The 24,257-nt window shown below is 39.8% G+C and overlaps 1 protein-coding gene across 2 annotated transcripts in view; it reads right to left on the bottom strand.

Annotated features, from left to right (window-relative positions):
- Positions 1-1,153: 1,153 nt before the first annotated feature.
- HTR2A (5-hydroxytryptamine receptor 2A) overlaps positions 1,154-24,257 on the bottom strand; it is a 57,977-nt gene continuing 34,873 nt past the window's right edge. For both annotated transcript variants that reach the window (XM_020290396.2, XM_020290395.2), the window contains one exon: positions 1,154-2,278. In XM_020290396.2, coding sequence (XP_020145985.1) covers positions 1,476-2,278 — 803 coding nt within the window. In that variant the 3' untranslated portion in view covers positions 1,154-1,475. The remainder of the gene's footprint in view (positions 2,279-24,257) is intronic.

Raw genomic sequence — 24,257 nt, 5'->3', positions numbered from 1 at the left:
AATGAATGAGTTTTTAGAGAAATGGAACAAAAATTTTGCTCAAAACTTTGGTAGTCATTAATTGGGTCCAGATTGAGGTGCATGTTTCTAAATTAATTGCAATGTTTAACCTCAAGTGATTTTCTTCCCTTGCTCCTTTGTTTGGTTGGCATTCATTGGTAACCAATCAGGAAGACTTACTGAGAAAATTACTCTCAGAGTTGGAACAAACCTGTTTCTGAACCAGGTAAGAAGGAAATAAATTGAACTGATTCTCAAAATAAGTCTGTTTATATTTTTTGACCATTTCTGTTTAGTCATTTTCTTCAGAGGCAAAGGGTCTTGTTTTAAGTACTTTTATACCCCTCATACTTAGAAAATTGCTTCACACTTAAGTGTACACTCAATAGATGAGTGTGGAACCAAGCCAAACAGTTTTAATAAATAATATAGGTTGATTGATCTGAAAGCATCAATTTACATGATGGTGTCAATAGGAAAGACACCTGCTTTTTACAGAGATGTCCTGAGACTGTATTACCATTAATAGCCAGAAACCTGAGTTCATCCTCAATCCTGACAGCAACATCAACATACATTGTTTACTGCTCAGAGGAGCGCATGCATGATGCAGCCATTTCACAGAGAGTTACCAAATACTTCTATGGTATTCTTTTAGAGAAGCATGTACTTGGCAATGTTAAATTATCCTTTTGATAGTTTAATCTAGAAGAACAAATATTAAACAAGACCACACTGGAAATTCAGAGTAAAGCATAGGAAGTAGAAGAGAAAGCAGCAACAGTTAGTTATTCAATAACGTTTAAAATCTTTTTTGCTTCTGAGAATTAACTTGAAATACAGCAGAGGCCAGCAACCTTGTGAATATTTCAAAATGACATCTATGGAAAAGCAGCAATGAAAAATATTGTCAAGTATTTCATTTAATTATCTTAGCAATACAGATTTTATAGCACTGTTCTTAGTGTCTTTTTTTTTCTTTCAAAATATGTATCATGGTATGTTTTAAAGAGAATTCTTTATTTTAAAGCTCATTATAGTCAACAAATTTTTTACTATTTATAGCTATTTTTATGTACAGCAATAGGTAACCAACTCAATCTCATGCTGTCAATTAGCAACACAGAAGCAAGGCAAAGTTCGAAAGTCCATTCGAAAATAGAAATTAATTGAGATTTATTTAGGGCCGCATAATTATACAATAAAAGCTAATCATTTTAAAGACATATCATTTACAATGTGAAAAATAATTATCATAAAGCTCACAGCTGAAATGCTGGCAGAACATTTTCGAAGTGCACATAGTGTGGCATTTAACCCTGCTTTTCATTGACAGAATAAAATGAGGCATACAGACACTACTGTTGGTTCCATTAGACTGGCCTAATTTCTTCCAGTCTCCTTATTTTATTTTTTTCCAGATAGGTGAAAACTCATTCCGTGTGCCCTCCACAGTTGTCATGGCAACCAGCCTATCACACGCAGCTAACCTTTTCATTCACCGTGTTGATATTGTCTGTAGAGGCATCTTCCGCATGTTGCTTTCCTAGAGCAACCATAGAGCAGTCATTATCTGCGGTCTTGGCATCTTTCTTTGAATTCTTTTTTTGGCCCATTTGGAGTTGACTAGACTTGTAGGCCAAAGCCGGTATAGTGTTCACTAAAATGAGCTGCAATGGTTTTTTGTTTTCCTTGTACTGACACTGAATATACCGCGAAAACGCCGACCTGTAGGTCTTATTGAACAGTGTGTAGACTAGTGGGTTGACCGCCGAGGAGAGGTAACCGATCCAAACGAACACGTTAAGCAAGGCTCCGATGACATCCTCGTTGCAGGACTCTTTGCAGATCACGGCCATTATGTTCGTGATGAAGAAGGGACACCACATCACCACAAACAGAAAGAAGACGATGCCCAGCACCTTGCATGCTTTTTGCTCGTTGCTGATGGACTGCATAGTCCTCCTGCCGGCGTAGGCCCCTGGCTCCCTGTGGATGGACCTCTGGAAGAGCTTTTCCGAAGACAGGGAACTCTGAGGGAGGAAGCTGAAAGAAGCTAATTTGGCCCGAGTGCCAACATCGCTCACACACAAAGTAGCTTCTTTCTGGAGTGACTTGATAGTTAGAAAGTAGGTGATCACCATGATGGTTAAGGGAATGAAAAATGACACGAAAGAGCCGATCAGGACAAAGTTGTCATCGGCGAGCAAGCAACTCCCCTCCTTAAAGACCTTGGAATCATCCTGTAGCCCAAAGACTGGTATTGGCATAGAGATACCTGGAGTTGGAAAGAAAATGAAACATGGTTATTAAGGAATTGAGTATCTGAAGTCAAGAGCACAGTAGTGGCTGTTCAGAGAATTTCATATTAACATTGTTTAAAAGCTTGATATACATACTTTCATTGAGAATTTAAAATTCCTTAGAACTTACTTATCTATTTTAGAAGTATATTTTATATAGTCCCTTATACATCATGTTGCCCTAGATAGATAGTGCTTTACTTATAAAGAACTATAATAAATCTAGCTTGAAATTTTCATGTCGTATTTTTCTGATTATAACATTATACTTACTAATGAAGAAAACAGACCCAGAGGCAAAGAAACAATAATGAAAATGACCAATAATGCCACCCTTCAGAGATGACCACCATTAATAGCTTGATGCTGTTCATTTTAGATAAACACACACACATACACACACACTGTGCGCACACATTTTAAAACAGAATTAGGGTTCTATTTCACATCCAGTTCTATAAGACGTTTCATCTAACATTATATCATGAGCATGGCTTATATAGAAAAACAACTTTATAAAGGCATAAACATAGTACATTTTCTCTAGAAATTTGGAAAATACAAAAATGTAACAATTGAATAAAGAAAAATCATATGTATTCTCACCAGCCAGGAGCAATTATAATTTATATTTGTATAGTTTCTTCTTCCATTTACATGTACATATAAAATATACATATATGTGCACTACTTTGTGTGTAGTTTTAGATCTTCCCATTCCATTTAACATTAAATCATACAAATTTCACATATCTTAAGGTATTTTTAAAAAATATGATTTTCTAATATTAATTTAAAGCAATCCATTTTTATTCTTTTTAAAAAAGCTTTCATTATGGAAAAAAAGTTAGCATACACATAAAACCCAAAAGAACGTAAAACCAACCCCAGCACAGTGAAGCTATCAACCAGCTTCAACAGTTATCAGCTCAAGACCGATCTTGTTTCACCCATGCTCCCACTGGCTGCTGTCCCTCCCATGTCATTTTGAAGCAAACCCCAGATGTCATATCATTCAATCTGTAAGTAGTTTATTGTATAGATCTAAAAGTTATGTACCTTTAGAAAAATCTACTATTATTGTAATGCCATTCTCTCTCCTAAATAGAAATTTAATATTTCCTTAATATTAAGTAGACAGTCAGTGTTCAAATTTCCAAGTGTCCCATAAAGGTTGTTCTATTTTTTTAGTAGTAGAGCATTCATAAGCATAAGGGTGGATTACAAAAAATAAGGCATCCATAAACTTTTCTTTTCTTGACAAATATGAGTTAGGTACATGGGGAGATAATACCTGGGCATGCGGGGCTATGGTCCATCTCTCTGTCACCAAGATTTTGGGGCTCTGTGAAGCTCCCTCAGGCCCAGGATTTAGGCAGAGGAGGGAGCAGAAGTGAGCAAAGGTAACGTTTGGCCTCTAATCATGCTCCTTTCTCCCCATGATGATAGGACCTCACTAAAGAGAGATTCAGCTGGCCATGGTGTGCAGTTTCACCTCCCGTGGGGCCTGGGAAAGTTGGGGTGTCATCTTCTGCAGGCCTGGGACTGGCCAGGCCAAGGCAGTTAGGACACAGTTTGTTCTCTCTGCCTCAAAGGAAGAATCAGGGTGATGGGAAGGAGGAAAACCATGAATTAATACTCTGAATAACCTGGTTTAAGGTTACTGCTTTCATTAAAGGGTAGACACCACAGGGACACCCCAGGAGAAGGAGCCAGAAAAAAAAGTTTCCTTTTTACCTACTGTGCGTATTTTCAGCTCCCTCGGAGCCGCACAACAGTGCCCTGGTGACTGCTTCTGGCTACTCTTCAGGGTCTACTATGTGGTCTCGAGCCAGCCAAGAACACTGGTTAATTCCAGAGTGTGTGTGTGGGCGGGCACTGCTTGACTCTTGCCATCCCTCTGGAGAAAGTGTGTTTGAGGATCTATAATGTAACTGCTGCAAACTCAGAACCGAATTCAGCTCCATCCGACACAGACGTGACTGCCCTGACCTCACGTCACCTCACCCTGGCCATCACGGCAAGGAAGGTGAGCTGGTGTGATGTTTAACATAAAATCTTTCTTAGTGACATTTGCCGTTATCTTCACAGACTTACTGGGCAATATGTGTCACTTGCCTATGCAAGGCCATCCGGTATTCTTAGAAGGTGGAGATAAATGACATCAGAGCTGTTCTCAAGGACACTTTGCGGTTAATGACTTTTCATTTCCTTCATCCCTCTCTTGTCCCCGACCCGCTGTTGGTAACATTCTGGGAGCCAAGAAGAAACGAACGAGCTGTGGCTCCAAGGGGGAACGTCCTCTGAGGCCCTGGATACTCACCACTTTTGCTTATCCTTCAGTAAACTCTTGATCATAAAAGTTAAGACATGGTTTCTAAGAAGAGTGTTTTTTTCTTCCTACATTTGCACATAGATTTGTGTAAGATAATTCCTATATTCATCTACAGGGTTGTTAGTGTAGTTGCTCACTGATTAGACAGGATGCCTTGGACATCCACTTGAGACAGTCCTGGATCTGAGTCCTAGCTGTGGTTCTGGGGTCCTGGATTGGCTACATCATCCCTGCGGTCCTCAGTTCTTCATCTATAATATGAGACTGGCACCAACATGCCCACATGGATGTGGTGAGGATAAAATGGGTCGAATACGCAGAGCCCAGAGGACAGTGCCTAGTCTGGAGTGACGTTCTGCCAATGAATAGATAACATGAGAGTAGCTTTCTCTGGAGAATTATACAGATTAAATACATCAACATTATTTTGTTCTATTTGCTTAAATAGTATACACTAGATTTCATATAATAAATATTTTTGAACCAAAATAGACCAAAAAAAAGTTTTGGTTATTGGTTATATCAGGGGTCCTCAAACTTTTTAAACAGGGGGCCAGTTCACTGTCCCTCAGACCGTTGGAGGGCCATTGGAGAGTGCGGCACACATTCCACACATGCGCCCTGTGGACCCGGGACAAGTTGGCTGCTAAGCAGGACAGGCAGCGGCTGCAAAAACACCCAGTGGGCCGGATAAATGTCCTCGGCTGGCCGCATGTGGCCCACAGGCCGCAGTTTCAGGATGCCTGACTTATATATTTAATAATAATGTAATTATTAGCTTCTTCCAGGGTGACATAGGGTCACAATCAATTTTAATTTTGTATATCTAGAATTGTTGATTACTTTCCTAATGTGATGAATTACAGCCATTACTGTCATGGTACACATAAACAAATATCAACTGTCCAAAAAAGGGGTATGATTTTATTATTAAATTCTTGGATGTTCATTTTCCTGGTTAATACAAAGGAAGTTACTATTTTGAGAGCCTTTTGCTCTATCTGTGACTTGGTAATGTATATAAGTGGCAATTCTCAATTAACGAGAATATGGGATTACCTAAAATGCCAAACTCTTCAATCATTTGTAATAGTGTCTTTGGTTAGGGAGAACACACACACACACACACACACACACACACACACACACACATCCCCCTCCAGATTGACCAATGTTTGCAGGCAGAGACGGAAGGGGTGATGGAGCCATTCTTGCTAAAATAGAGATTCCCCCTCTTAGCTGCCTGGGACAAAAAGCCTTTCTAAAAGAGGACATGGTAAGAGATTACAGGCAGGGTTGCCCTGTGTCTGGAAGGGCCACCTTGATTTGGAGGGGGAGAATCAAGGTGGCAAGGTCTTGAAATGGCCCATTCCTTTTTACATATAACAAAAATATCCTGAATACTATTACATGCCATTCTTTTTCAGGGCCTCACTCATAGTAAGTGGTCAGCAAGGATTTGTAGAAAGAATAACCAGAAAGTTAAAGCACTATTCCATAAAGAAGGAGAGAAATTTCACGTCATAGAACTAGAACACTGAGATAGGCTTTGTGGGTACAATAGGCAGTTCAAAAGTGTGTACTCCTACCAAGAGGGATGAAGACATGGGCTGGTATCAAGATTGGGGGCACAGCCATCTCCAGGGCATTAATTCTCTGGCTGCTTTGTTTGCTAATAGCTGCTTTTGGAAACCTGACATCTCCTCTCACTTGAAATTTCTGCATATAAAGCATTTTCCTTTATGAACAAAACAGACAGTAGCTTGAACTACATGACTTTGCATTTTGTTTAATATATTTTCTAAGGAGTGGAAAATAGCAATCAAAATTCAATATCAGTATTGGGTCCTCTATGCATATTTTCATTCTTTCCATTAAAACTCAGACTATGAAATGAAAAGGAAACATTGACACCTAAGCACACAAAAGTGTTGGTTGGTGTCTTTTCTCCAGCATAGCTCTGCTTGCTCTCTGCACATAAAGTTTGCACCTCTAGTTAACATCTTTCCAAAGTTAAGACAAATCGCCTTAACTTTGAACCATTGGCCATGACAGAGGGCCTTTATGCTTAATCCTAGACTTTTGGAGACATCATACTTTTCCTGGGAAACAAGAAGGTTGCCTTTCTAGGTAGCAGTCATCTTATAGGGAAAAGGACAGTGGGAGTTCCTTGGGGTCTTGGGTGGAAGAGGACAGAAAAAAATATTTCAGGGCTCTTGTGAAAAAGATAGAATTTGGATTCACAGGTTTCTGTTCCCCTAAAACTGCTACCTCTTCTTAGCATTTTAATGCATGCTGAATTTTTCAAGTTATAAGAATGGATTTACTAGCAGTTTGATAGAAAGCATCACAAGTAAACATTGCAGGATAATCCTTATACTGTAGGGAAAGCAGGGTTGAAGATCCAGGGCAACTAGGACTGAGACTTGCTGTCCTTCTCATAAAGAGTTGCTAAATTCCTTATAATCTATGGTCCTATTGATAAGGCTGATGTACATAAAACTGAGAGCTAGGCAGAAATGTTGGTTACCCAAGAAGTTGTATGTTTCTGCTTCTTATATTAATTCTGAATAGCTCTAACAATAAATTGCAACCTTTCAAGATATTTTCATGCATATTCATTCACTCTAAATTGATTTTTTTACAAAAGCGTAAAAACATTACCCACACTGTGTGATGGGGCAGATTTCACCTTACAGATATGAAAACTGGGGCCTAGAGAGCTTAAGTAATTTATTTAGAATCACACAGAAATATAGGGGCAAAAATCAAGACTTCTACTTTGGGTTTCTTAATTCTTAGGGTTGACTTAAAAAAAACTGCTTATTTGCTCCTTTTGTGGTAGTTATGAAAGTCTACGACTACATCTGAGTTTTTTTTTTTTTTTTTTTTTTGAGACAGAGTCTCGCTTTGTTGCACAGGCTAGAGTGAATGCCGTAGCATCAGCATAGATCACAGCAACCTCAAACTCTTGGGCTCAAGCAATCCTCCTGCCTCAGCCTCCCTAGTAGCTGGGACTACAGGCATGCGACACCATGCCCGGCTAATTTTTTTCTATATATATTAGTTGGCCAGTTAATTTCTTTCTATATTTATAGTAGAGACGGGGTCTCACTCTTGCTCAGGCTGGTTTCAAACTCCTGACTTCGAGCAATCCGCCCGCCTCGGCCTCCCAGAGTGCTAGGATTACAGGCGTGAGCCACCATGCCCGGCCTACATCTGAGTTTTTAACATTGGTTTGAAGAAATCTAAAGTAGTCCCAAAATACACAAAATTTGCATATAGGTATATTTCCTCGGAGAAAGATAGAGCTTTCATCAGAATATCAGGAAAGTTCCAGCGCCCAGTGTGGTTAATGACGTCTGATTTACATTGACGTTGCATGTGTGGAACACACGTACCACTCCCCAGTCGTTCTCCGTCCCTTGATTTTTTTTTTTCTTTCTTTTATCATTCTTTAATCTCAAAGTCAAGATTTCCTCATGTGAGACATTATACTTTGAGGCCAAATATTTTCAAAAATCAAATCCTTTATAATCAACACTTAATTTCTTTCAAATAACTATAGCAGTGATTTTCAACTGTGGCTACACATTAGAACCAGCTGGGGAGCCTTTCGAAATTACACTGCCTGGGCCTCATTCCCAGAGGTTCGGATATTAGTACTTCAAAAAATACAAATGCCCAGGTCCCTACATACAAAAGACACCCTAGTGGTCCCTGGAGCCTAGGCAGCTGTGCACTGCAGCAGCAGGTGGTCCTGACTGCCCTCCTCATACATTCTTAGTCAAGTGGTCTCTGGCTCTTCTGGCTCTCATTCATTTTCCTTTCTGTTTCATAGCTCAGAGGTTGTGCTCTTAATATGCAGATCTTACATGGAAGATGTAAGAGAGAGATGTAAAAGAGATTGAATTCTGACTTAAAGATGTGGCCTGGCAGTCATCGCTGTAACTCCTGGAAGCCCATCTATGTCTCTCTTGTCCCAGGGCAAATCTACTTCCATCCGTCATTGTTTTCACCTGACAATATGTTATAATACAAAACCCAAATTGAATCTGAACCATATGATCTAATTTGAATAAATTATCACATCCTTGTTTTGTTGTTGGAATCACAATAAAGCAACTTTTGGTGCTGGATGTGTTCATTAGCTTGATTTAATCATTCTGTATTGCATATCTATATCTAAACATCACATTGTACCCCATAAATGTAGACAGTTATGATTCGTCAATAAAACAATATTAATAATAAAAGAAAACTCTTTAATTCGCTTGTCATTTCTTTTATTTAAGAATCTCTTTAATTCGCCCCTTTCTTTTTTAATGAGTGGATGTCAGATTATATATCAAAAACAAGTGTTGTTTTCCAGACTACAGATTTAGCAGCATGCTCATGAGCAAAGATTTATTTAGGAAAAAATTCTTCTCTGCCCCACATTATTCAACCTCATCTTGAAAGTATTAAATCCTTTCTCCCATTTGTATCAAGGGGACAGATTTTGGAGTGATTTCTTTTTGCAAGCTTGGAGAATGAGTCTTACATGTGGCATGTCTCATTTCAGAGACTCTGGTCTAGAGGGTGTGGGGAGGAACAGTCATGATGGCTGGAAAGGCAGGTTGCAGCAGGTGCTCACATGATCCTGGCCCACAGGTAGTACAGGTAGTCAGTTCTTCCTCCAGTCTGTCTTATACACAGCCTCCTAAAACACCACATTTATCAGATTACACTATGAAGAACCTTAAGTGTCTCTAATGCTTGAGCAATTATTATCTACTCAGCTTACCATAGGGCTTTTATAATTTGGTCTTAATATAATTATTCAAGTTTATCAATTTTTAACATAGTCATGTAGTGTTCTCTCTCTCTCTCTCCCTCCCTCCCCCCATCCTTTATGTCTTGAACTATTCAGGAGGATATTGAACATAGCTTGATTTTTCAGCTAGTCTCATGGTGTGATTGGAGACCTGCCTCCTCCTCTCTCCTGTGTCTCTTCCCAATGGCTTTCTTGGTATAAAGTAGTCCCCCTCTTATGCTTGGTTTCATTTTCCAAAATTTCAGTTATCCACAGTCAACTGTGGATAACTGGAAAATTCCAAAAATAAACAGTTCATAAGTTTTAAAGTGCGCACTGATCTGAGTAGCACAATGAAATCTTACCCAGACTCTCCCTGTCCCCCCCGGATGTGAACCTTCCCTTGGGCCAGCGAGTCCACTCTGTACTGTAGGGGCTCCTTGCTTGTGAGTCACTTAGTAGCCTTCTGGGTTATCACACTGACTGCCATGGGATCACAGTGCTTGGGTTCAAGACACCTTATCTTACTTACGAATGGCTCCAAGGTGCAAGGGTAGTAATGCTGGCGTATTGTTATAATTGTTCTATTTTATCACGAGGCATTGTTGTTAATATCCTATTATGCCTAATTTATAAATTAAACTTTATCATAGGTACATATGTGTAGGGAAAAAAACATAGTGTATATAGGGTTCAGTTACTATTAGCAGTTTCTGGGATCCACCTGGGGTCTTGGAATGTATTCCCTAAGGATAAGGGTGCACAACTGTACTGCGATGTCCCACTGTTAGAGCGAGAGGTCCCATTTTGTGTACCTATAATACTTTGGGAGGTTACCCGAATTCAAGTTGCAGTGGCGCAGAGATGCACAGCGGGGAAGACTCCTGAACGCACGGGCCTTGGAAAGGAAGGCTGTTATAGGACGGAAGACATAGAGGATAGTTCAGGATGCAGGTCTGAGAGGGACGTGGGGCTGTGGCACGCTGGGTTGTTCCTGAAAGCCAGGAGCACCATGTGGGAAGGGGCGATGAAAACAGTTACAGAAAGGCACAGAGACTCGCTTCTCATTTTTGCTCTGGACCGGTTTTGATGCTTTCTTCTTCCCTGAAATGCTCTACCACCTGGTAGGGACTCCAGGATTTCTATGTAGGAGGGGCTTAGCGAGGCAGCTAGTGGGCGTGTGGCAGTGAGGCAGCCTGCCTCATGGCTACATATGCATAGAAAACACACTGTTTTGGCTGGCTGTGGTGGCTCATGCCTGTATTCCTAGCACATTGGGAAGCTGAGGGGGATCGCTTGAGGCCAGTTCAAGACCAGCCTGAGCAACACGGTGAGACCCTGTCTCTACAAGAAATAAAAATCATTAGCTGAGCATGGCGGCACACACCTGTAATCTCCGCTACTGGGGAGGCTGAGGCAGGAGGATCGCTTGAGCCTAGGAGTTGGAGGTTGCAGTGAGCTGTTATGGTGCCACTTCACTCCAGCCTAGGTGAGAGAGTGAAACCCTCTCTCTAATAAATAAATAAAAATAAAGGACACATTTAATTTTAATAGTATGATCATTTGGGGGCGGTTTGGGAAGATGCAGATGGAGATTGTGTTTTGAAACCATAGCCTACATTGCTTTCAAGACATCTCAAGGTACATCCCCTATATAAAGCCTCCCCCAAATGATTTCTTTCTATAATGAGAGCTCTTTTCCTTGCTCTATATTCCTTCATCACCTTCATAAAATAATTTATACTGTGCTAGTTCACACTTCCAATACCTTAGAGTTTTTCTCCAGAAATGTCATTACACTCATGAGATGATAATCTCATGAATAGCAGGAATATCTTGTTTATTGTCACCCACTCCAACACGGGATATTGTTCTGTTTATATTAGGGGCTTAGAAAACGCTTAAGGGATTGATGGGTAAACAAATGAGAAGGAGATTAAAATGAGAGGGTTGGGAATTATAATACATTTTATGGACAGAGCTTGAAATTACTGAATAATTTCATAATGACTCTTCTTATTTTTGTTGGGAATACAGTAATGAGGGCGCCAATTAGCCACATAGGGCAGAAAAAAGGAAAATGGACATTAATATGGTACATAATTTGAATATTCTTCTGAGAGAGCCACATACAGGCACTGACCACTTCAACAGCTAAAATCACAAGGCAAAAGATCGCTGTCAAACGTGGTGTCCAGTGAGAATCAGGAGACCAGGGTTTGTTCCTGTCTGTTCTGACTCATAACCTGGATCTGGACCTGTTATTTTTTATTTTTCTCAAAGCTTATTTTCAGGTAAATTAAACAAGTATGTAATAGGAAAGTAGAGCATGAGATGGTGGGGAAAGTGCATAATTTAGAATAACAAGACACAAGTTTATCTCCTGACTCTGTTAATCACTAGCTGCGTGACCTCAGGCTGTTTACCCTTAAAGCCTCCACCTGTAAAGTGCAGATAATATGAAGAGAGGCCTCCCTTAATTTACATGCAGGCTTTTGGTGAAATAACGGGGACTTAAGGAATCTGAATTACTTTCTAAAGTCTTAAGACTTTATTTAGATGAAAGCAATTAAAATTTACTTAGCACTAGGTGTGACTCCGTAGGTAATATAAGAGAACTTTGAGGAGCCTCATGAAGCCTAAGATCTTATAGGAGAAACAAAATATACACTCATGATTTAGTAAGGCAGTAGTGCAGGACAGAACGAGATAGATCAATAGGCAAACTAGACGACATGGATAAATACTTCTACATTGTGTCAGAGTGTGATGCCCACTGTGGGTTAGTGTCTCTGGGGAAGGGATGGGAGCTGAGCTAGAGCTGTGGCTGAATTGCATCTGGACCAGGTCAGGAACAAAGGCCAGGAACCAGGATCCAGCAGGTCCTCTGTCATGGGGCAATCAGCATGGTTATTCACCCATCAATCAAACATTAATTGAGCTGACACTAAACTAGGTACTGTAGGACTTGGAGTGGAAAAAGGTGGTTGAGTCTATAATTAGTTACTTAACAATCCAAGACCTTCTACTGCCATTCATTAACTCATCACCCCCAAAAAAGACTAGGGAGGCAGAGAATACAGGGATGGAAGCAGAAAAGCTGGACTTACCACTGGCAGCGAATTGTCAAAAAATAATGCATTCAAAGTAAATCTGTACTTAGCTTAGATTTTTTTTTTCCCCAAGGGTGGTATAATATAGAAGTACTAAGATATTCTGGTATCAGGACTCCTTTACATATTTAAAAATTATTGAGAAATACAAAGAGTTTTTGTTTCTGTGGGTTGTAGCTGTACACATTTATTGTATTAGAAATTAAAACAGAACGTTTAAAAATAATTATTTTTCAATTCATTCAAAATAGTAGTAATAAACCCATTAAATATTAACACAAGTAGTACATTTTTATAAAAATGACTATATTTTCCAGAACAAAAACAAAATGGCACTGATTTATGATTGAAAATATTGTTAATGTCTGGCTTAATAGAAAACAGCTGGATTCACATATCTGCTTCTGCTTCAGTCTGTTGTGATATCACATACCATATATCCTCTGGAAAATTCCTTTCTATCCTCATAAAAGGATGAGAAGGAGAAAGGAAAATAAGATATGTCAGAGTCATGTACCACATAACGATGTTTCGGTCAAACAGACCGTATACGACTATGCTCCCATAAGATTATAATACTGTATTTTTCTTGTACCTCTTCTATGTCTATATCTATTTAGATACATAAATACTTACTATTTTGTTACAATTGCCTATAGTAACATGCTGTACAGGTGAGTGGCCTAGGAACAATAGGCTACATAGCCTAGGTATGTGTAGGCTGCACCATCTAGGTTTGCGTAAGTTCACACAACAACGAAATCACCTAACGATGCATTTCTCAGAATGTATCCCCACCATTAAGCGACTCATGACTGTATTTTGAAAATAGAATCGACTCCCTGGGCTTCCTGAAAGGATCTCAGGGATCCCCAGGGACCTGCAGAATACACTTTGAAAGCCACTGAGATGGGAGAGAAAGGCCATTAGCTTGGAGTGAGAAAACCTGAGTTTGGATCTCCTATGACTTTAGGCAAGCCACTTAATCTCTCTGAGTCTTTTCTCCTGTAAAATGAAGATAATTTAATAGTATCCCCTTTAAAGGATTATCATGAGGAATATAAATGAGAATTTCTGCACCCTTAGAACTAAATATAGTATTATCTAACAGCTGGCAATTATAGAGAAGAATGTTCCACAGCCATCCTTAATGCTCAGAATTCTTCATTCTGTCTAGAAATCCCTGCTGTAGCTGCAACCTCCAGCCACTCTAATTTGCCTCTAACCGAAATAAAAACTAGTTTGCTATCATCCTTATATTTTAGTTTAAAAATCTGTGCACTGCTTGCCACTTTTGTGCATAGGTCTGTGTTAATGTGGAACTGGTTCATCATCTAAGATAGGCCTTGCAGAACAAGAATGTCTCCCGGCATGGCTGATAGTGGACTCCTCAGTGAAAACTGAATGACCCCTTCTGTGGATGGTGACAATGAAGTCAACGCACCAAGAGTGCTGAATGATGAATGTTAAATGGGATATTTGCCTTAAAAGTACACATTAGGATTTACAGAACAAAGACAAGAGAGAGATTTCCACTGCGTACCCTCTGTGGGAACAAAGGTGGTCTTATGAAATCCACAGCTTCTTTCATAGGTCTTGGGGTACAGGGGTAGAGTGAATGAATGGCTGTCTCTCCCAAGTCAGCCCCATGAAGGGCTCTCCAAGATGGGCCTGCCATTGCTTGTTTTATCAGTCAAGGTTCTTTGGTTTTAAGCAATAGAAGCTGATCCTGGTGGATTTAGGAAAAACTGAGTTTAATAAAATGATACTGAGTACTTCAAAGAATTATTGAGAGGGCAGGGCTATAGACTAAATCCCAAGGGTAAAGCTGCATGCAGATGCAACGGTCAGATGGGGAAACTGCTGTTTTCCTTGCCCACCGAGCATTAGACAGGACAACAGAAGGACCTGCCATGGTGCTGCCAGTGTCACTTCTGCTCCAGAGACTCAGTCATACCACCCCTGGAAACCTGATGCCTCAACCAGGCTGGCAAATACAGGGGCAACTGCTTATCCTGTTTGCTATTCACTCTCTGCCAAATCACAGTTTTGTCAGGGTGCTGCTCTTTGGTGGAAGCTGGGCTACAAGCCAAGGTCCTAGCTGTAAGGAAGAGTGAGAATTTGAGCTCTGACTCTTGGAAATTTCCCCAAACATTGAAGGGTTAGTTGAAAGAGACTGGCAGCCAGGAATATGTCAGACACCCATTTGGCTTGACCTCTGGAATGATTTGTAGTTGCTCTAGTTGAGGTGGAGGAGGGGCTGTCTTCCAAAGCGAGTGCTGCTAGAATTTCTGCCCTCTGCTTACTAACTCCTTTTTCCTGCAATTTTCCTCTCTTTTTCTGTGATCTCTGCAGTCAGTACATGTTCAAGTGTTTAATACTTAAAAATGAGTCGATCTGAAAATATAAACCACATACCAACAGCCATGAACTCAAATACTTATGGGGCCAGTGTAGTAATATAATTGAGTTATGTGGTAGAGTATAAGATGGTGGGGAGAATGGCACTTGGTAAACTGGCTAGTGTCTGAGGGCAATCAAGTTCAATAAAATTAAAAAAAAAACCACATTGTGCAAGGCAAACAAAACATATCTGTAGGCTAGATAAAATTTTCATTATTTAATTCGCTTGGCACAGGTTTAGAGCTTTACAACATTTCTTTTGGGTTCTTATTTATTCTCATCCTTTATAGGCTACTCACCTTTGTCTTGCTCTTGGGGGTCACTGTCCCTGTTCCTGTCCTGATAAACTGACACTATTCCTGCCACGTGGCTTATATAACATTTTTGTTTTGGGTCCCAAAACTTGAGATCAGGCAGGGTCTTTCTCAGCTTGGGTTTCAGATACATGGCTCTTGCATTCAGATAATAATTGTTGCCATACGGTGATATAGTTTAGATATTTATCCCTTCCAAATCTCATCTTTTGGATTTTGGTTTTGATTTCTCTCAGACTGTATTTGCAGCTAGCAATACTAAAGACGCTACTCAATGACATTTCATTTATTTCATCTTCTACAAAGTTGTGTGCACCCTGAAACATGAATGATTTGGAGGGAGAATTTTTTTTTTGAGACATTGGAGAGACATTTCTGCTGTCTAATTTCTGCTTGTGAATGCTCTATCTTCCCCAGCCTAAGTATGCCTTTAGTTTGCAAATAGTGTTAAAATTTCAGGTTTAAGAGTCACTTTACTCAAGAAGTTTATCTGGTTGTTATCAAGAGGATAATTTATAGATTTTTTTTTTTTTGGAAGGGCTGAAATAGAGCTTAGTGATTGTCTAGTGACGTGGCTTCCTTTTATAGTTGATGAAACAAAGTAGACAGATTAAATGCTTTGTGCAAGTTTACACTGAGAGGTAAATGGCAGGAAAAGACTGCTCATAGTCACAGGTGTCCACAATGTGTCAAACACTGTGTAGGCCTGCCATCCTCAAACTATGGCCCACGGGCCACATGCAGGTGCTTTTGCCCGTTTGTTTTTTTACTTCCAAATAAGATATGTGCAGTGTGCATAGGAATTTATTCATAGTTTTTTTTTTTTAAACTATAGTCCGGCCCTCCAATGGTTCTGAGGGACAGTGAATTGGCCCCCTGTTTAAAAAGTTTGAGGACCCTTGGTGTAGGTCTTCACAGATATCAGCAAATTTCATCCTCACGAGGAACTGATGAAGCAGGAATTATTGTTCCCATTTTACAGATGAAGAAAACTGAGGCTTAAGATATTGTATAACTTGCTCTAGGCCTTACAATTAATAAATGAGTGAGCTAGGATTCAAACATAGGCCTGGCTTGTTTTCTTCTCTACTTCACTTTTTGGTTAGAACCTTGATTTCATGAATCCTGTCTAGAGTTCTTTAAACTACATCAGAGTGTTTAGTTAGCTTTTCATTGCTTTCATTTTATAGCTAATACTTTTTTGGGTTTTAAGGATTAAGTGTTTCCTTATAAAGAGTTTTGGTGCTGGAAAAATTGGATTGCCATATACAGAAGAATGACACTGGACCCCTATTTCTATCCATACACAAAAATCAACTCAGGATGGATTAAAGACTTAAATGTAAGACTTGAAACTATAAAAATATTAGAAGAAAACCTAGGGAAAACTCTTCTGGACATTGGACTAGACAAAGAATTCATGACTAAGACCTCAAGAGCCCAGGCAACAAAAATAGACAAATGGGACTTAATTAAACTAAAAAGCTTCTCCATGGCAAACAAAATAATTAAAAGAGTAAAAAGACAACCTGCAGAATGAGAGGCAATATTTACAAACTGTGCATCCAACAGGGGATTAATAACCAGAATGTAAAAGGAACTCAACAAGGAAAACATCAAAAAACAAATAATCCCATTAAAAGTGGGCAAAGGACATAAATGGACATTTTTCCAAAGAAAGCATACTAATAGCCAACAGGCATATGAAAAAATGCTCAACATCACTACTCATTAGAGAAATGCATATTAAAACCACAATGAGACATCTTTTTACATCGGTAAGAATGGCTATTACTAAAAAGACAAAAAATAGCAGATGTTGGTTAGGATGTGGAGAAAAGGGAATGCTAATACATTGTTGATGGAAATGTAAATTAATACAACCTCTATGAAAAACAGTATAGAGATATCTTAAAGAACTAAAAATAGAACTATCATTTGATCCAGCAATCCCACTACTAGGTATCTGCCCAAAGGAAAAGAAATAATTATATTAAAGAACCCCTGCATCCCCATGTTTATTGCAGCACTATTCACAATAGCAAAGATATGGAATCAACCTAAGCATCCATTAACGAATGAATGGATAAAGGGAATGTGGTAAGTATATGCAATGGAATATTATTCAGCTATAAAAGAATGAAATCATGTCTTTTGCAGCAACATGGATGGAACTGGAGGCCATTATCTTAAGTGAAAAGAGTCAGATACAGAAAGACAAATACTGCATGTTCTCACCTCCAAGTGGGAGCTAAATAATGTGTACACATGGACGTCGAGTGTGGGATGATAGAACAATTGAGTCTTGGAAGGGTGAGTGGATGGGAAGGGGTGGGTTGATGAGAGATTACTTAATAGGTACAATGTACATTATTTGAGTGATGGATACTCGGAAAACCCCTGACTTAACTACTACACACTCTATGCATGTAACAAAATTACACTTGTACCCCATAAATGTATACAAATAAAAAAGAAATCAAAATTTTACCCCAAAAAGAGCTTTGAGACACATATGAAAATTATATGAGATGTCATATTACTTATACATGGGCGTTAGAAATATAAATAGGAGGTAAGAAATGGAAAACAAACAGAACGTCCACCCCAAGGGCTGTATATTGTCTTAGTAAGTAATAAACAACTTAAATATCTAGCTACCTACTTGGCCTCTCAACTTGGATGTCTCTAACAGGCACCCCTAACCTTACAAAGCCATAGTGGGGTTCTGGGTGGAACTCCCTCACCCCAGGTTGCACTCCTTCTCCCATAAATGGTACTACCATCCGTCTGGGTGCACAGCTCAAAACTTAGGAGTCATCTTTTCCATTATCCTACCTTTGCAAAAAGCTCGCTAGCATCTTAATAATCCTACTGAATCATCCATACCAATTCTACCTCCGAAATATATTTTATGACCAAATCTGCCTATCTCTCTTTCTCCACTGCCATCTCTGTTTTCCAAGCCACTTGGACTCATGCTTGAATTATCACAAGACCTTCCCATTGCCCTCACAACTTCCACCCTTACCTATGTGCCCTCAGAGACACCCCATAGCACTTTGAATACCATCCAAATTCCTTGCCTTGGTTACAGGCTCTCTGTGACATGGGCCTGCTGCCTCTACTTCCTCCTCTCCTGTCCCTCACTCTTTCTTACTGTGCTGGAGCTGCACTAGTTGAAGTGCTACTTTCTGGCCCTTTAACCTGGTGAGCTGGTCACCCCATAAAGGCCTTAGGATTTGCTGTTCCCACTGCCAGGGACACTCTCTCCACCGATATTCCCTTGCTTGGTTCTCTCTTCTTATTTAGCATCAATTTAAATGGTCACTCCTTGAGACTGGTTAGGGGTACAAATATATAGTTACATAGAAGAAATAAGCTCTAATGTTAGTAGATTAGGATGACTCTACTTAGTTATAATAGTATGTATATTACAAAGTAGCCAGAGGAAAGGACTTGAAATGATATCAACACATCAAAATGATGCACACTTAAGGTGATAGGTACCCTAAATACCCTGACTTGATCATTACATATTATATGCATCTCACATATACCCCATAAATATGTAATTTATTCTATATCAATAAAAAGGGAAAAAAATAAATAAATGCCCTCTTCTCCGTGAGCCCCTTCCTGACTACTCAGCCTAAACTGGTTGTCCTCACCTTGCCCGAGTCACTCCATAGTGCATTTCCCCGATTTGCTTTCTGCTTTAGCATTTGCCACTGTATGAGATTATTTTCATGTTCTACTTACTTGCTTGCTATCTGTCTCTTTACATGAAGGTGAGCTCCATAAAACTGGGGAAGTGCCTGGCACATAGTGTTTAAATATTAAACACTAAATAAAGATTTCTGGAATAAATGAGCAAGGGCATGCAAATACCCTTGGGAACACATGCAACATGAAAAGGAGAGAAGAAAACAATTCTGACTAAATGATAGACTTCCTCATTACTCTAGTTACAGCGGCAAGGGCAAGAGATTGCCCACATATAGGTCATTTGGGAGACTAACATTTGTGACAAATTAGGGCTTTATAGAAGATGAAGGTAAAGCTAGTTAATTTGAAGACTCTCCATAGACAGGAGGATATTAGACATGCTCTTTCTCCAATATCCTAGTTAATAATGATTCTTTATCCTTATAACCTAACACTGCATCAGGGAAGACTATGTAGTGGTGGTAGTAACAGTAATGATAATAACAATAAAGTGATGATAGCATGAAATACTTATAAATTACTGTGTTCCAGGCGCTGTCCTAAGTGCTTTATACAAATTAGCTCACTCTTCACAACAGCCCTGTGAAGTAGTACTGTTATTATGTCCATTTGCTGATGAGCAAACTGTGGCACAGAGAGGTTAAGTAACTTGCCTAAGGTTACACAGTGAGTGGTGGAACTAGGATTTTGACCCAGTCAGTCTGGCTCCATAGTCTTCTACGCTCCGTGGCCTCAGCACAGTTTTGCCATCAGGTATGCAGAGTTGGGGCTCAAGCTACCTCATTTCAGAAAAGTCACTGAAGTCATATAAGTCATTGAAGTCACAATAAGTCATACTGCTCAGGGATGGCTCTTTATCTGGAGCCTGTACTTCATGCTGTCCCCTACCTATGAAATCTTTGTATGAGTACAGGCCTCCTTTTATCTGTGCTTGTGTCACAGGGACTATAAATTTCACATTTAGAGCCATTTTGGTGCTATCCATGGGAAGACTGGTCATAGCTTCCCAAAGGAAAGATATGAAAATGAATAAGATATAAAAACTTTCAGTAGCTTAAAGCTAAGAAGCCATTATCTTTTAGTGTAAGTCTTTAATGCAACTCCTAGGTCAACATTTTGTTAAAATACAATTTCCTCCACTGTTTCTTATAATGTTTATTTTCTTTCCAGGGTTTCCAGCTAATTGGTGTCCTATATCTGTGCTGATGTTGAATGTTTTCCCTCCGACTTAACTTATAGATGATTTTGGGGGTAGGGGTAAGGGTGGAGAAGAAACCCTCTGAAAATGAATGAAATGTTTATGTTCTTGTGACTTTGTACATTTTTCAGGAGAGAGGTAATTCCCTCAATACTCTGTGACAAAAAAAGATTCTAGATCACTGAACCTGTGTGTACAAAGGCTTTGTTTAGAGTGTGTGTGTGTTTATGTGTTTGTGTGTTTCTCAGTAAACTCATAGCTTCATAATTCCATTTCTATGAGATAGTACTTTTCTGAGGGTATGGCAACAATTAAAAAATTTTAAAGACATTAAGAAACAAAAGTTGCCGTCAAAATCTAATGAGCCAGATAGCTATTTAATAGTTTATAAGAAAATGCAGAAAAAGGATAAAGGATGAGCTCCTTGATGAATTATGCATTCTGGTTAAAACACACACATGCACAGATACACACACCACAAAACACATTAACTTTAATATCCTGGAGAGAAGTTAATTTGCTGGGTTATATGCACACATGTTAACATTGAAGAACTTACTAGCATAAGTCAGACCGAAAGAACACTTTCTTTCTTTCTTCTTTACAGAAATGGAGTCTCACCATGTCACCCAGGCAGGAGTGCAATGGTACACTGATAATTCACTGCAGCCTTGAACTCCTGCTTCAACTTCCTAAGTAGATTTATCTTCCCCTGGGGGGATATAAGCTTTCAAGACCAATATTGTAAGCCAGGAGGAGGGGTTATAGCTTAGGCCTAGCCTGTGCCCCTCCTCTTGATTAGGGAGGATGCTGGGCCTTAGGGCAGAGGACTTCTGGCACCAAAATGTGAGCTCCACGTGCCCACATACTGCCTGGCCACCTCCATAGACATCTGCCTGGGCCACTGCTCTGGCTCACAATCCCCTAACCCTTGGGCTGGGGGTATCAGGAGGAGAGAAAGCTCAGAGGCCAGCTAGTAGTTCTCTTCCCTCGCTGTGTTCTCAGTAGCTTTTGACAACAATGCATTGGAACCACCTGTGAGCCTTAAAAATACTGATAGCTGGGCTGAGCCCATAGAGATTCTGATTTGGGGTTCCAGGTGAGGTCAAGGGCATCAGGATGTTTTCAAACTCCCCCGGTGATTCTAATGTACTGCTAAGGTTGAGATCTGCAGTCTTATCCTGAAACCACTATGCCGGCTGGGGAAGATTTCGGGCTGACGTTGCTCTTTTTCTGCTTTGCCATGGCCAGTAGGTGGCCAGGCCCCTGCCCAGGGCAGCTGGACACTGTACAGAGGCACCATCCACTCTGTCTGTGGCTCTCAGTTCTCCTCCTCTCTGAGCTACATTTCTCTCCCATATATGGACTTTACGATCTTCTGTTTTTCTGGAGGTTTTTCACAGCTATTTGCTAGTTCTCAGATTCACCAATCTCCCTTCTGCTTCTGTTAGGTTTCGAGAAAGAAGTCTGCAGTCCCAATTCATCTGCCTTCATAACAGGGACCTGAAAGTCCCTCCTTTCTTCTAATCCTGAAGGACTACACGGAAAACTGGCCTGAGTGACCGAGCTGGGGGTCCCAGTCATTGGTAGCATGTATATATATGTATTTTGCTTTGGAACATTATCAAATAGTGGGGGAACTGGGAGGACTGTGGACTCAAAGTGTCAAGTCTAGGATTTGATTCTTGGCAAACAAAGCAAGTTTCATCCTTCACTGAGTGTTGTGAGGACTAGATGAGATAAAATGGAAAGGTACCCAGCAGTGATGGGCTTTCAGGAGATGCCTGTACACATTAGCTGAATTTGAACCCTTTCAGGTTGAATAGTATGAGAACATTAGCTGGTGTTAGCAGGAGGATATTATATAGCTGAGGTTGAAGCTGCCAGGACTGATTTTTATGGCCAGGACTTCCAAAAGTGACTTTCAGCCTATATTGAAATAAAATATTACAGGTCTGGCCCTATCTGACTTCAGCTCTTCCCAGACTGAAATTTACCCTGGAGTTTTAAGATCTATACAACTAACAATAAGTCAGCAGAGACTTGTAGGCACAAGGATATGAGAATTAACATTTTGATGGCATTCAAGGCAAGAACAGTGCCTTTGGTCAGGGGGTCATAGATCCAGTCCCCCGACACTTGTTATGAGTTGAAGTGTGGCCTCCCAAAGATATTAAATTCCTAAATTCCAGTAGCTGTGAATGTGATCTTATTTGGAAATAGGTTCTTTGCAGATGATTAAGTTAAAATAAGGTCATCAGGGTAGGCCCTAATCCACTATGATTGTAAAAAAAAAAAAAAAAGGAAAATTTGAACAGAAGCAATGTGATGTATACACAGAGATAACACTACGTGAAGATGATAGTTGAGATCGGGTGATGTGTCTATAAGTCAAGGGACACCAAAGATTACTAACATACCAACAGAAGCTAAGAGAAGGGCATGGCTTTCCCTTGTGCTTTTGGAGTTCTGGGTATCCAGGGGAGATGTAACTGGAGGCTGAGCCCAAAAACTTTCCCTAACTTAAAAGACCTGAGGTAGGATGGCTGGAAGGCAGGTGCAGGCCTTTGGTGTTCTGAAGGGCCTATGAGAAGTATTGATCCAAGATACAAAAATTAAATATCAAAATTAATAAACATTTAGCTTAGATACCTATAAAGTATAACATTAAGTCCATTAGCCAGATCAACTCTGACAGTTGAGTATATAAGTTATATGTAGTGTGGCATATTGATGTGTGAGATATGATGTGCGTATGGTCTCCAAAAGAAAGAGAACCCCTAGGGCGGAAACAGCCTTGGGCATTGGAGCAAACGGTCTTTCCTTTGGCCACCACTGTCCTGTAGTTATACCTTCTTCCTGACTGGTGTGCATGTTGACATTCCAAAATGGGAAGACTACAGACTCAGTGCAGGTTTAGGAGAGAATGGGTAGAATAAAGCAATCCTTTACCCTGCCTCATCTCTGCTCATACATTTATCTTTGAAAACAGGGTATTGTAGACAGTGGGTAGAAGATGATATTTGGGCACTTTTTGGTCTCTGACGAATCTATCTCATCTCTTGTAAGAGCATCCAATTTGAATAATCTTTCTCTATAAAAAGTCATTAAAATGAAAAGCAAAACATTAATTCCCTATAGATTTATAATCAAAGTAATATACCATTTAGAAAATACTTGAAATAAATGCAAATGCCTACATACAGTGTTCTCTTTCCAATGAAACATCAATAAATCTAATTACTTAACTTTTATTTTTCCCAACAAAGGTAGTTAGGAAGGAACAAGGCAGGGAAGTGTTATTTTATGTGCTATAAAGTATTATTTATTTAAAGTGTTATTTTATACACTGTAAGTTTATGAGATTCAAGAGGCAGAAAATACAGCAGGGTTTTGAATAGGAGAAGAGCCTTTTAAATTGATGTGAGGGCCAGATATGGTGGCTCGTGCCTGTAATCTTGGCACTTTGGGAAGCCGAGGTGGGAGGATCCCTTGAGCCCAGGAGTTTGAGGCTGCAGTAAGCTATGACCACTCCACTGCACTCCAGCCTGGGCAACAGAGTGAGATCCTGCCTCTAAAAAAACCAAATAACATAAAAATGAAAATAAATGGATATAAGGCTGGTTATCCCTATAATTTATCGGATGGGGTGATTTAAGTGGATATATTTCTTGAATATAACTTAAAGTCTGTAGATGTGAAGACAAGACAAGCAAGGATAAGAGTCCTTACTGAAGGGTTTGTCTTAGGTTAAAAGGGATATCATTATCTACTTACATAACTAATCCATCCAGCCAGGAAATACTGAATGTCATGACTAAGTGTCAGTCATGATGCTAAGTACTGAGGGTATAACCTTGTCCAAAACAGCCACAGTTGCTGTCATGATGGTGCTTATAGTTGAGTAGGAGGGAATTATAACTCAGTGTGATTAAACACGAGGATGAGGGCAGTGCGGGGTGCTCAGAGGAACGCTAGCATCTTGGTCTGTTCAGCTGCTATAACAAATTACCACACACTGGGGAGCTTATAAACAATAGAAACTTATTTCTCACAGTTCTAGAGGC

Source organism: Microcebus murinus, chromosome 13 (genome assembly GCF_040939455.1).
Source record: "Microcebus murinus isolate Inina chromosome 13, M.murinus_Inina_mat1.0, whole genome shotgun sequence".
Lineage (NCBI taxonomy): Eukaryota > Metazoa > Chordata > Mammalia > Primates > Cheirogaleidae > Microcebus > Microcebus murinus.
The sequence above is the reverse complement of the archived record's forward strand: the minus strand, read 5'-3'. Positions and strand labels throughout refer to the sequence as shown.